General features: G+C 31.4%; 1 protein-coding gene and 1 pseudogene across 1 annotated transcript; both read right to left on the reverse strand.

Moving 5' to 3' along the window:
• Positions 1 to 3457: 3457 nt before the first annotated feature.
• On the reverse strand, positions 3458 to 5515 carry LOC128163812 (tripartite motif-containing protein 2-like; annotated as a pseudogene).
• Positions 5516 to 10269: 4754 nt separating this feature from the next.
• On the reverse strand, positions 10270 to 12870 carry LOC128162227 (uncharacterized; the record flags this gene model as incomplete). Its single annotated transcript, XM_052825402.1, has 2 exons — positions 10270 to 11964; positions 12814 to 12870. Coding segments are annotated over 2 exons (1752 nt in total), but the record flags the coding sequence as incomplete, so codon positions are not given.
• Between the last annotated feature and the right edge of the window lie 1579 nt (positions 12871 to 14449).

Raw genomic sequence — 14449 nt, forward strand, 5'->3', positions numbered from 1 at the left:
GTATTTTTGTAAATCATGTTCGTGTGATCTGCGTTCACACTGTATAGAAAACCATGCAAAATATCTCGAAACAATACACCATAACGCTGTGACATATCGCAGAAAATATGACTCCATCCTAAAACAAGTGATATGATTGAAACATTCCAGCAATATTTATAGAAGGTTCTGTGAAACTTGGCAAGTTCTTGTGTGTCATTCTTGGTTTGGTAATAAATCCCACAGACCCCTTTTATTTACTTTGGTCAAAGTAAGCATAAGATTCTCAGGATAAAAGAAGCATATCTAACAAAGCGACAACGGCACAGGGAAACCATGCGCATCATCAGATCATCAGATGATGCTCTCTTTTACCTAAATGTACGTTTGACATGAATCAAAACTGATGTCAAAACTTGTATCACAAAATTTTCCCTTTATCAGTTAGATATGGTAACAAAGGCCCAAAACATGAAAGATCTCATTGACGTTGTACAAAACGATATGTATGGTGTGTATTGTGACTTTGATTTCAAACACGGATGTTTAAAACAGATGAAAGAAATAAACAGACACCTTGCAAGTGTACAGAAATATGTACACAGATATGAAAGGTCCGCAATCAGTCCGCTACAGTTCCTAAAAGACTGCATCCGCCTCCCTCAAATGCAACTAACACTCCACACCAACCAGCTCCATGAATGAGTCACTTAACAAGGAGGTTGTGATGGAGCCACTGAGTAGAATCCAAATCATACATTTAGATAGAGGAAACCAGTGCATAGGAAACGAGTATTTACAGTGTGTAAATGTTTCTGTATAACTTTTTGTTTTGAGTATTTTTTACAACTACAGCAGCTGCTGTATTGAATTGTGCATTATTTACACGCAGTAAATACTAAAAAATTTCAAATTTGTAATAATCAAAACATGACTGTTTGTTGCTAAATTAGGACTAAATTTGTATTGAGATGGATTTTACAAATCAGCGAAACTTAAGATATAGTTTTTCTTAAATAACAGGATGAAACTGTGCCATTCAAGCAACTGAAATATGACTGAAATGTTACTGAAGGGTGACTGAATGGCATAGCTATGCCATTCAGTCACCTTTTCAGACCTTTTAGTAAACATTCAGTTCACTGAATGGCAGAGCTTGATCCTGTGAATATATTAAAATATTGATATTGATACAAAAAGTAATGCAGAGAACAAAATGTAATTATGTTAGGTCTTAATTTGTTAAAGAACTATTGTTCTTATGGAAGTCAGAATTACTCATTTTAATAGGGTACTTTGTAAAATGGACAAATGTTAAAAAAGGCTCTCACTCAAAAAACAAACTTTCAATACGCGTATCGTTACGAGTAGATCGATTCTATTTGTTACTTTTGCTCTATTTTGTTGCTGCCTGGCCATTGTAATTTTATTCCACATCCATTACAGATCAGACGATTAATGATTCCTTTTTTGGATTTGTAATTCATATTTGAAAATAATCCAGGTTTTTTTTAATGTACCTGAACATAAAATCCTATGTCAAGTTTAAATATATTACAATAATTGCAAGTCCCTCATCGTGATTAAGTGTGTAATATATATTCAGTACGCTAGGTGCAAATCTAAGAGCGAATCTTGATCTTCGCAGTTTTTCTAAAAAAAAATTCTAGTGCTTACTTATAGGCTCAGTGTTTTTACACTGCATACATACTATATACTACATAATAGCTTTTGTTTAGATATTGATTGTCTTAACTAATGAAATGAATAACTATAAGGGAACACAGTTTCAGTAATTATAAACGAAAGAATATCGTTTACTTTGGGTTTGAATTGTCAAATTAGAATTATAAATAAGAATTGCAGTAAATAAATCAATTTGTTTCAAACACAACATATCTTTATTAGATAAGCTATCGTTGACATAAAAAAACAATAAGTATAATAGGCTCATACAAAAATAGACAAGAAGCAAAACAGATCAACTATACAGCGTTGGTATCATTAAATAATTTTTTTTTTGGTAGACAAATGCAAATTTTGTTGAGTTTATCTCACTTATTTGTTTAGATACATGTAATAATACGGCATACAATGCCAACAATTTTGAAAAATGCTTTCCACATTTAACAGATATCTCAGATTGATCATTGAGCTAATTTTGATTTAATGCCAACAGAATTATTTTATGCCAACATAATAATGTAAATAGAAGTATTTGAGGACAGTAAATGTTTTAGTGATATCATTAGTGATATCTTCAGTGAAATCTTCATATATTTTTTTAAGTGAGTGAAAAAAGGGTTGGAAATACGGATAAAGGAAACTAGAATCTCGAAAACCCTGCTTATTTCAATATAGTGCTATAATATTAAATTTCATTATCAATATGAAGTAGGGATGTGGTAAGAGTATTCTAGCAAAGAGCTCCTTTGCGTGGATGTAATATATAAAAAATCAAAAATTAAAGAAATGTTGCTCAAATTGTAGTTCATGATACGAAAAAAGCCTCTGAAAGTCAGCTTTAAAGATGATCTTTTTTAATTCATTACATGTATACTTCAATAAATACTGGAGGATAAATGAATAAATATAAAAAATAAATAAATAACTAGAGCAAAGCTCGTTGCAAAGCAACGAGTGGGTCTTCCGTTAATGTCGGAAGTAAAGCTGGAAGTTCCTGTGAGATGCAGAGCTCTTTTACCAATAACAAGAGTAACTAAAAGAAAAAGATGAAAAATCGAATTATTCCTGGTACGACTTAACAAAATACGAATGATTTTAAGTACGACTTAACAAAAACCTTTCCAATTACAAGAACAACTTAACAAAAAAATCCGAATGTGTTACAGTACGACTTAACAATTATTTATGGTACGAGTTAACTTTACTTTGAACATTACGCTATTTTTTAAACCAAGGACGCGGAAACAAAATTTCCGGAAAAATCAATTTTTAAACCCCAATATCTCTGCAATGCATCATCCGATTTAAAAACGGCTTTCAGTGTTAGATTCAGCTTGATTAGGTCTACAAAACACATATTCATTTTTGATTTGATCAGAAAAATCATTTTTTCGAAAAATTTGTTTCACTTCCGGTTTCGACCGGAAGTGACGGATTTTTATTTCCAGCCTTATTACAGAGGTAAATCGACCAAATCATAAGCATTGAAAATTTCAAGTCTCTATCTTAAAGCGTTTTTGAGAAACGCCGCGGACAAAATGACTTTTTGAAAATTTTAAAAATGACGTCACGTAAAAACAGAAGTGACGTTGTGTAGAAAACTTTAACATCTTTGAGGGCTAATAGTTTCACATTGTCTCTGAAAATTTCATCAAAATCGGTTGGAAGCTTTTTGAGTTATAAAGCCAAGAAGGAGTCAGAAAAAAAAAGAAAAAGTATAATAATAATAAAAAGAAACCGAAGAATAACAAGAGGGTCTTCCGTTGAAAACGGAAGACCCTAATTAGCCAAAAGTATGAAATAATATTTATATTGTTTAATAATTTTCAAAAATTGTTGTCACTTAACGAGCTGTGTATGTCTGTAATTCTTTTTTGAGTTTTTTAAAGTGTATTAATACGCGGAAAGGTTGATATTTAAACTGGTTAATTGTTATTCGATTCTGTGAGTAACTTGGTTAATACAAATCAGATTTCTTCAGGAATATAAAATAAAGTACCACGCATTAGATGAAAATAAGTGATAAAACTCTCGGTTTCTTAATTGTTTATAAGAGATAAAAACACATTATTCAATAAATGCTAGTATGATATCATGATTTATTTGGATGTATTAATATCCATACTATTTACATTTCTATAAAATAACAGTTTTACTTGCAATATTGAATTTTCTTCACCATAGATCTCAAACATTCAACCACAAAAAGGTTTCCTCTGTAATCTAAACATAGACCGTATGGATACCGTAAATCACAGTTGTCAATGAAGCGGAGGAACTGTCCGTTCTGGTCCAAGATGTGGATAAGGTGGTTGTTATAGTCTGTTGTCAGAATACGACACTGGCTGTCTGTTGTGATGCCGTGTGGATAGAATGGTTTTTTGTTGATTGAGGGATGACCAATGTATGTAAATCGGAGTTTCCCAACTTGATTGACAACAACTATCGCATGTGCCTCAGAGTCAGATACACAGATATCTAGGTTCCTGTTCTCACTGATAAATTTAGGTTGACCACCTGGTGAGAATAGAGCTTTGCCTTCGTCATCGTATTGAATAGATTGTGTCTCTATACATAAGTTAGAATATCGCACAACTTTTGTTTGTTTTTCAGTACATGTTTCGTCACTGTCAATGACAACAAGAAGCTCACTAGAAGGGGTAACACAGAGCCCCCTTGGTCTCCACCCCTGAAATACAATTATGCTATTTGGCGGTGTAAACCTTCCCATGTTAACAGTTTTATCATGGTAATCAGTATAAACTAGTTCCCGATTTTGTGTTACTGCTAAGTCACCTGGCAACTCCCCTGAATTGGTTTGGATTGACTTCATCACTTCTCTACGGTGTCCGTATAGGCTCATAATGCCCTTGCCTGAGGTGTCGGAGCCACTAATCCATATTTCACCGTCATTCAAACAGGACCCGCTAATTGAATATTGATTTTCAGACATTATCTCTGCGAGTATCCATGGTACTTCAATGAACGGTCTGTCCAGGAAAGAGAGCTCAGATCTTGGAGAATAAGTAATATAGCCAGATTCTTCTTTTTCAATAGAACACATTAACAATAAACATAAATGTTGATAAAGTTGTTCTTTGTTGATCTTTCGATAGGTGAATCTTGGTAAAGAAACTGAGAGTTTAGGAGGTAGTTTTCTGAGTTCAGTATTCCTCGATTTGTAAGAGGAGATAAGACTGGCATCATTAGAGTTCCGTACTTTCTTTAAATCAGCAATGCTCTTAATGATTTCTGATATAATTCTTGTGATTTGATCCTCCTGTTTATTAAGGAGATCCAGATCTTTTGAGTCCAATTCATTAAGTTCAGATTTCAGTTTTTCGATCATGTAATCAATATCTTTGTGCAGATTTTCTCCAAATATGTTGATAGCTTCTTTAACTTTCTCTGAGTTCTTGTTCCGACTGTCTTTCTGGACTGGGATTTTAGATGCAAGTTCTTGATATTTCGGATAAATGGAGCTTTGTAACTCTTGTAAATCTTTATGAAAGACAGTTTTCTTGTTTACCAGACTTTTCATAATCTCATCAACAATGTGGGTTTGGTGTTCCTTAGAGGCCGTACAAAGTGGGCAAATAGGAATGTTGCATTGTTCACAGAACAGTTTACATATTTTTGATGAATGTTTTTTACATTTAATTGTCGTTTTCCGCTTTTTAAATACCACCACTTTGTGTTCTGTAGACTCATCTAAGAGATATTCTCCATAACAGGTAGAACACAGATGTTTGTCACAAATCTCACAGAACAAAGATGATGGGACCGGTGGCTCACAGGTATGACATGGAGGGTCCATGGTCAGACACTTTCTAAACTTTATGAGTTCCTAGAAAAGAAACGTTCATAATTTTTATTGCAATTTATTATTGTAAGAGTCATAATAATACGTCATTTTGCATGAAGTTAAGCGTCCAATTGATTGTGTTGGCTTTATACATCGACAATAAAATATGCCTTAAATGTGTACCTAACACAAGGACTTCCCTGCAATATGTTAATACAGAATACTTGAAGCGGGTTTTTTTAGCAAACCAAATCAATTATGCTCCGTATATACATGTATGGAGACATCAAGATTCCGTTACAGTTGAATTTACTTTTAAGGCAAAGATAAAATAAAGTGAAGACAACAACTGAATGTAAAACAAATTCAAGGTTTGAAGCAATGACCTATCTGCTTCTAGATATTTGAAAGCTTTCCATTTTCGAAACATAGGCTAAGATCCCGCTTTTTTTTTTTTTTTTTTTTTTGTTTGTTTTTGTTTTTGTTTTGCGAAAAAGCATTTGCTAGTCTCAATCTCTACCGTGTAAAATGAAGATATGGTAAACAACACCAAATACTTGGTTGACTGTACATCTAGATACCTTCTCTTTTTGTGTTCTTATATATATATATATATATATATATATATATATATATATATATATATATATATATATATATATATATCGGTAAGAATTAAAATACTAAGAGAAATTTCAAGTTTCACGATGTCAATACACATAATTAAAACCAAAATTGCTCTTTAGCAATGTTATATTCAACTAAAATTTTTCATGATTTAGTTACATGTATAAGCTACAGACCTTATTACAACATGGCGAGTCTGGAAGTTGATCGTTAACGCATTTTTCGTTGTCTAGTTACCTGCGTGAGATAAATCACATGATCATTGTATATTGGCAGGTTTCCAGGGAATTTTGCGCTGTTAGATGCTTTCTTTTTAAGGAAAGTTAAATGTAAATACCATTCACCCCGCATAGCTTTCTTTAGATTTTTAAAATTGGAAGTTTCAAACTTGAATCTATTCTTTGAATATTGATTTATGAAAATACTGACCTATTTTTCTGACAAGTTTTCTCTATTTAGAACGAATACTTTGTTAACTAAATATGTTTTAAATGTTTGAACACGTTAAGTTGTTGTCTATCATTATTGCTAAAGCAACAATGATTGAATGGGAAACACTTTAGATAATGAAAAAAATTAATTACATGTCACAAATTTGGCTGTCAAATGTTTTGTTTTCAAATTCTCAAACGGCAGGTCTGTTAAGTCGACATTGATTTTTTTTTTGGTTGGTCTTTTTGATATACATGAACAGTTTGTCGGTCCATCTCCTATATATGATCTTTAATCATAATTTCTAGAAGTTTTGTACTTAATAACGCATAACGTGTGGATGTAAATGTTCATAGGATAAACCAATATGATTTTTTTCCCATGCCCAAGTCCTTTTAAGTTTAGTGAAGTTTATTAAGTGCGGTAGATATACATAATTGTAGGGAAGTGTGCCTCGGTATATCTTCTAAGAATTTTAACTTTCATTTTCTTTTTGGCTTGCTTAATGTTTTCACCGTATATTATGTTAGAGTGTGGTTTGGCAGCTCAGTTTATCCACCTCTCACATTTCAAAATTATTAGAATATAAAATTAGAATAATTTTGGAACAAATTATTCAAGTTCATTATGAAAAATATCTTTAATATTGAAATATCATATATAGCAACGAGTTGGTGGTGTTTTTTCTTTAAATTCCAGGTCATTTATGATGTGACAAAAGCAAGACAGAATCAGGGGCCCGTTTTACCTAAGCATTGATTTTTTTAAGATGTCGTCGGTCTGACATGTACAACTCATCAATTCATTCCCAAAGGCATCTAAAAATAAGCATTCAATGCTTTTATGTTTAATCAAAGTAATGATTTATTGTATGAAGTATTTGTGTGTCGGAACTTTAAAGGGGCATGGTCACGATTTTGGTCAAATTTTATTTTTCTGTTTTTCTTATTTACAATGCTTTATGAATGCATTTTTAATTATCAAATGAAATTTGGGTGCCCATCGATGAGTTTTAAGCAAGATACAGGACTCACAATTCTTCGTCATGAAAACAAGGCTCGTGCCCTGTTTTTGTTTACATAGGTTCAATATACCAGTAAAAAATCTTTTTCAAGATGATTTGTCTATATTGTTATTCATTTTAAGCATAAATAAACAGTTCCTAACAATTAACACATTCATTTTAGGTCTAAAACTGGAATTTTCACTTCAACATTCAAAATGTAAACAAAAGCTTTGTTTACATAGCGAGGAATTGTAAGCTCTGTAAGTTGCTTATAACTTAACAAATGACACTCAAATTTTGGTTGCCTATTAAAAATGTCTTACTGAAGCATAATAAATATTAAAATCGAAAAAATAATTTTTGACCAAAATCGTGACCATGCCCCTTTAACTCCTTTATATGCGCTTTTTGTCAGGGATTTAAAACATACATGGAACAGGCATATTAACATGTTAGTTGTTCTCTTCCGCGACTAAAATATAATGCCAGAAACTTTGTAAAGAACAATCTTTTTTTATTAACGAATAGATATGATTTAACAATTATTTTTCTTTATTACATATCAAATTAATTATGTAAGTTTGAACATTTCATTTTATTTTACAATATGAAACTATTCAAAAAGGCCGATAACGTTTATATTTATCCATATGCACCGTTAATAATAACATGGTATCATTGATAACTAAATGATGCAGATTTCAAATGTAAACCTAAGGTGAATTTTACATTGAATGTAAATAAAAAGTTATAACAGATTTTTAAACGTGTAATGATATAAAAATTAACTTGGATACCGCACAAACCAAGACGCGAAAACGCACAGACGATTTATTTCCGAAATGGCTAAAAAAGAAAATTGGCAACAAATAGAAATATCTGCCCTTGTCAGCGATCAAATTGATGTTATAAAATAAAAGTGTCGTCTCTTTGACATCAGACAAAATATCACAAACATGAGAGGAAGTGTTGGAGAGGTATATGTCATATTTTTGGAGTTAATGTTAAATATTATAAAAGTAGTAGATCTAGATCATGCGTCTTTTAAATAAAATTTTAAAAATCTCTATTTTTCCATTGAAAGTTTTAAAAAATTGGTTTATACTACGCCTCGTCCCAAAGTATTTTAAAAAGAAGAGGGTGTAAATTTTAAAGGGGATTTAAACAAATTGGCTAAATCCATCACCATTGCATTTTAAGGCTTAGGATGTGTAGGGAAAATATTTTACGCAGCTATGTTAAAGCTGTCCGTAGCTTAATTTATATCGGAAAACAATAATATTTTAAGAATCGAAAAAAAAATATATTACAATAATTGCAAGTCCCTCATCGTGATTGTGTGTGTAATATATATTCAGTACGCTAGGTGCAAATCTAAGAGCGAATCTGGATCTTCGCAGTTTTTCTAAAAAAAAATTCTAGTGCTTACTTATAGGCTCAGTGTTTTTACACTGCATACCTACTATATACTACATAATAGCTTTTGTTTAGATATTGATAGTCTTAACTAATGAAATGAATAACTATAAGGGAACACAGTTTCAGTAAACGAAAGAATATCGTTTACTTTGGGTTTGAATTGTCAAATTAGAATTATAAATAAGAATTGCAGTAAATAAATCAATTTGTTTCAAACACAACATATCTTTATTAGATAAGCTATCGTTGACTTAAAAAAAACCAATAAGTATAATAGGCTCATACAAAAATAGACAAGAAGCAAAACAGATCAACTAGACAGCGTTGGTATCATTAAATAATTTTTTTTTTTTTGGTAGACAAATGCAAATTTTGTTGAGTTTATCTCACTTATTTGTTTAGATACATGTAATAATACGGCATACAATGCCAACAATTTTGAAAAATGCTTTCAACATTTAACAGATATCTCAGATTGATCATTGAGCTAATTTTGATTTAATGCCAACATAATTATTTAATGCCAACATAATAATGTAAATAGAAGTATTTGAGGACAGTAAATGTTTTAGTGATATCATTAGTGATATCTTCAGTGAAATCTTCATATATATTTTTTTAAGTGAGTGAAAAAAGAGTTGGAAATACGGATAGAGGAAACTAAAATCTCGAAAACCCTGCTTATTTCAATATAGTGCTATAATATTAAATTTCAATATCAATATGAAGTAGGGATGTGGTAAGAGTATTCTAGCAAAGAGCTCCTTTGCGTGGATGTAATATATAAAAAATCAAAAATTAAAGAAATGTTGCTCAAATTGTAGTTCATGATACGAAAAAAGCCTCTGAAAGTCAGCTTTAAAGATAATTTTTTTTAATTCATTATATGTATACTTCAATAAATACTGGAGGATAAATGAATAAAAATAAAAATTAAATAAATAATTAGCCAAAAGTATGAAATAATATTTATATTGTTTAATAATTTTCAAAAAATTTTGTCACTTAACGAGCTGTGTATGGCTGTATTTCTTTTTTGAGTTTTTTAAAGTGTATTTAATACGCGGAAAGGTTGATATTTAAACTGGTTAATTGTTATTCGATTCTGTGAGTAACTTGGTTAATACAAATCAGATTTCTTCAGGAATATAAAATAAAGTACCACGCATTAGATGAAAATAAGTGATAAAACTCTCGGTTTCTTAATTGTTTATAAGAGATAAAAACACATTATTCAATAAATGCTAGTATGATATCATGATTTATTTGGATGTATTAATATCCATACTATTTACATTTCTATAAAATAACAGTTTTACTTGCAATATTGAATTTTCTTCACCATAGATCTCAAACATTCAACCACAAAAAGGTTTCCTCTGTAATCTAAACATAGACCGTATGGATACCGTAAATCACAGTTGTCAATGAAGCGGAGGAACTGTCCGTTCTGGTCCAAGATGTGGATAAGGTGGTTGTTATAGTCTGTTGTCAGAATACGACACTGGCTGTCTGTTGTGATGCCGTGTGGATAGAATGGTTTTTTGTTGATTGAGGGATGACCAGTGTACGTAAATCGGAGTTTCCCAACTTGATTGACAACAACTATCGCATGTGCCTCAGAGTCAGATACACAGATATCTAGGTTCCTGTTCTCACTGATAAATTTAGGTTGACCACCTGGTGAGAATAGAGCTTTGCCTTCGTCATCGTATTGAATAGATTGTGTCTCTATACATAAGTTAGAATATCGCACAACTTTTGTTTGTTTTTCAGTACATGATTCGTCACTGTCAATGACAACAAGAAGCTCACTAGAAGGGGTAACACAGAGCCCCCTTGGTCGCCACCCCTGAAATACAATTATGCTATTTGGCGGTGTAAACCTTCCCATGTTAACAGTTTTATCATGGTAATCAGTATAATGTAGTTCCCGATTTTGTGTTACTGCTAAGTCACCTGGCAACTCCCCTGACTTGGTTTGGGTTGACTTCATCACTTCTCTACGGTGTCCGTATAGGCTCATAATGCCCTTGCCTGAGGTGTCGGAGCCACTAATCCATATTTTACCGTCATTCAAACAGGACCCGCAAAATGAATATTGATTTTCAGACATTATCTCTGAGATTATCCATGGTACTTCAATGAACGGTCTGTCCAGGAAAGAGAGCTCAGATCTTGGAGAATAAGTAATATAGCCAGATTCTTCTTTTTCAATAGAACACATTAACAATAAACATAAATGTTGATAAAGTTGTTCTTTGTTGATCTTTCGATAGGTGAATCTTGGTAAAGAAACTGAGAGTTTAGGAGGTAGTTTTCTGAGTTCAGTATTCCTTGATTTGTAAGAGGAGATCAGACTGGCATCATTAGAGTTCCGTACTTTCTTTAAATCAGCAATGCTCTTAATGATTTCTGATATAATTCTTGTGATTTGATCCTCCTGTTTATTAAGGAGATCCAGATCTTTTGAGTCCAATTCATTAAGTTCAGATTTCAGTTTTTCGATCATGTAATCAATATCTTTGTGCAGATTTTCTCCAAATATGTTGATAGCTTCTTTAACTTTCTCTGAGTTCTTGTTCCGACTGTCTTTCTGGACTGGAATTTTAGATGCAAGTTCTTGATATTTCGGATAAATGGAGCTTTCTAACTCTTGTAAATCTTTCTGAAAGACAGTTTTCTTGTTTACTAGACTTTTCATAATGCCATCCACAATGTGGGTTTGGTGTTCCTTAGAGGCCGTACAAAGTGGGCAAATGGGAATGTTGCATTGTTCACAGAACAGTTTACATATTTTTGATGAATGTTTTTTACATTTAATTGTCGTTTTCCGCTTTTTAAATACCACCACTTTGTGTTCTGTAGACTCATCTAAGAGATGTTCTCCACAACAGGTAGAACACAGATGTTTGTCACAAATCTCACAGAACAAAGATGATGGGACCGGTGGCTCACAGGTATGACATGGAGGGTCCATGGTCAGACACTTTCTAAACTTTATGAGTTCCTAGAAAAGAAACGTTCATAATTTTTATTGCAATTTATTATTGTAAGAGTCATAATAATACGTCATTTTGCATGAAGTTAAGCGTCCAATTGTCTGTGTTGGCTTTATACATCGACAATAAAATATGCCTTTAATGTGTACCTAACACAAGGACTTCCCTGCAATATGTTAATACAGAATACTTGAAGCGGTTTTTTTTTAGCAAACCAAATCAATTATGCTCCCTATATACATGTATGGAGACATCAAGATTCCGTTACAGTTGAATTTACTTTTAAGGCAAAGATAAAATAAAGTGAAGACAACAACTGAATGTAAAACAAATTCAAGTTTTGAAGCAATGACCTATCTGCTTCTAGATATTTGGAAGCTTTCCATTTTCGAAACATAGGCTAAGATCCCGCTTTTTTGCGAAAAAGCATTATTATTTGCTAGTCTTAATCTCTACCGTGTAAAATAAACATAAGGTAAACAACACCAAATACTTGGTTGACTGTACTTCTAGATACCTTCTCTTTTTGTGCTCTTATATATATATATATATATATATATATATATATATATATATATTATATATATATATATATATATATATATATATATATATATATATATAATCCAAAATGAGTAAAGTTAATCCACACAAGTATTAAATAATAAAAAATAACAGAAAGCCGATTCAAAACTCTACCGGTTTCATATATATATATATCGTAAAGAATTAAAATACTAAGAGAAATTTCAAGTTTCACGATGTCAATACATATAATTAAAACCAAAATTGCTCTTTAGCAATGTTATATTCAACTAAAATTTTTCATGATTTAGTTACATGTATATGCTACAGACCTTATTACAACATGGCGAGTCTGGAAGTTGATCGTTAACGCATTTTTCGTTGTCTAGTTACCTGCGTGAGATAAATCACATGATCATTGTATATTGGCAGGTTTCCAGGGAATTTTGCGCTGTTAGATGCTTTCTTTTTAAGGAAAGTTAAATGTAAATACCATTCACCCCGCATAGCTTTCTTTGGATCTTTAAAATTGGAAGTTTCAAACTTGAATCTATTCTTTGAATATTGATTTATGAAAATACTGACCTATTTTTCTGACAAGTTTTCTCTATTTAGAACGAATACTTTGTTAACTAAATATGTTTTAAATGTTTGAACACGTTAAGTTGTTGTCTATCATTATTGCTAAAGCAACAATGATTGAATGGAAAACACTTTAGATAATGAAAAAAATTAATTACATGTCACAAATTTGGCTGTCAAATGTTTTGTTTTCAAATTCTCAAACGGCAGGTCTGTTAAGTCGACATTGATTTTTTTTTTTGGTTGGTCTTTTTGATATACATGAACAGTTTGTCGGTCCATCTCCTATATATGATCTTTAATCATAATTTCTAGAAGTTTTGTACTTAATAACGCATAACGTGTGGATGTAAATGTTCATACGATAAACCGATATGATTTTTTTTCCATGCCCAAGTCCTTTTAATTTTGTCTTTTGTCAGACCGGTTCCTTTCAAAGCGTTTCCTCTAAACCACTTAATATTATTTCGACTGTGAAGTTTATTAAGTGCGGTAGATATACATAATTGTAGGGAAGTGTGCCTCGGTATATCTTCTAAGAATTTTAACTTTCATTTTCTTTTTGGCTTGCTTAATGTTTACACCGTATATTATGTTAGAGTGTGGTTTGGCAGCTCAGTTTGTCCACCTCTCACATTTCAAAATTATTAGAATATAAAATTAGAATAATTTTGAACAAATTATTCAAGTTCATTATGAAAAATATCTTTAATATTGAAATATCATATATAGCAACGAGTTGGTGGTGTTTTTTTTTAAATTCCAGGTCATTTATGATGTGACAAAAGCAAGTCAAAGAATCAGGGGCCCGTTTTACCTAAGCATTGATTTTTTTATGATGTCGTCGGTCTTACATGTACAACTCATCAATTAATTACCAAAGGCATCTAAAAATAAGCATTCAATGCTTTTATGTTTATTCAAAGTAATGATTTATTGTATGAAGTATTTGTGTGTCGGAACTTTAAAGCCTTTATATGCGCTTTTTGTCAGGGATTTACAACATACATGGAACAGGCATATTAACATGTTAGTTGTTCTCTTCCGCGACTAAAATATAATGCCAGAAACTTTGTAAAGAACAATCTTTTTTTATTAACGAATAGATATGATTTAACAATTATTTTTCTTTATTACATATCAAATTAATTATGTAAGTTTGAACATTTCATTTTATTTTACAATATGAAACTATTCAAAAAGGCCGATAACGTTCATATTTATCCATATGCACCGTTAATAATAACATGGTATCATTGATAACTAAATGATGCAGATTTCAAATGTAAACATAAGGTGAATTTTACATTGAATGTAAATAAAAAGTTATAACAGATTTTTAAACGTGTAATGATATAAAAATGATAGAAAATTGGCAACAAACAG

This window comes from Crassostrea angulata, chromosome 9 (genome assembly GCF_025612915.1).
Source record: "Crassostrea angulata isolate pt1a10 chromosome 9, ASM2561291v2, whole genome shotgun sequence".
NCBI lineage: Eukaryota > Metazoa > Mollusca > Bivalvia > Ostreida > Ostreidae > Magallana > Magallana angulata.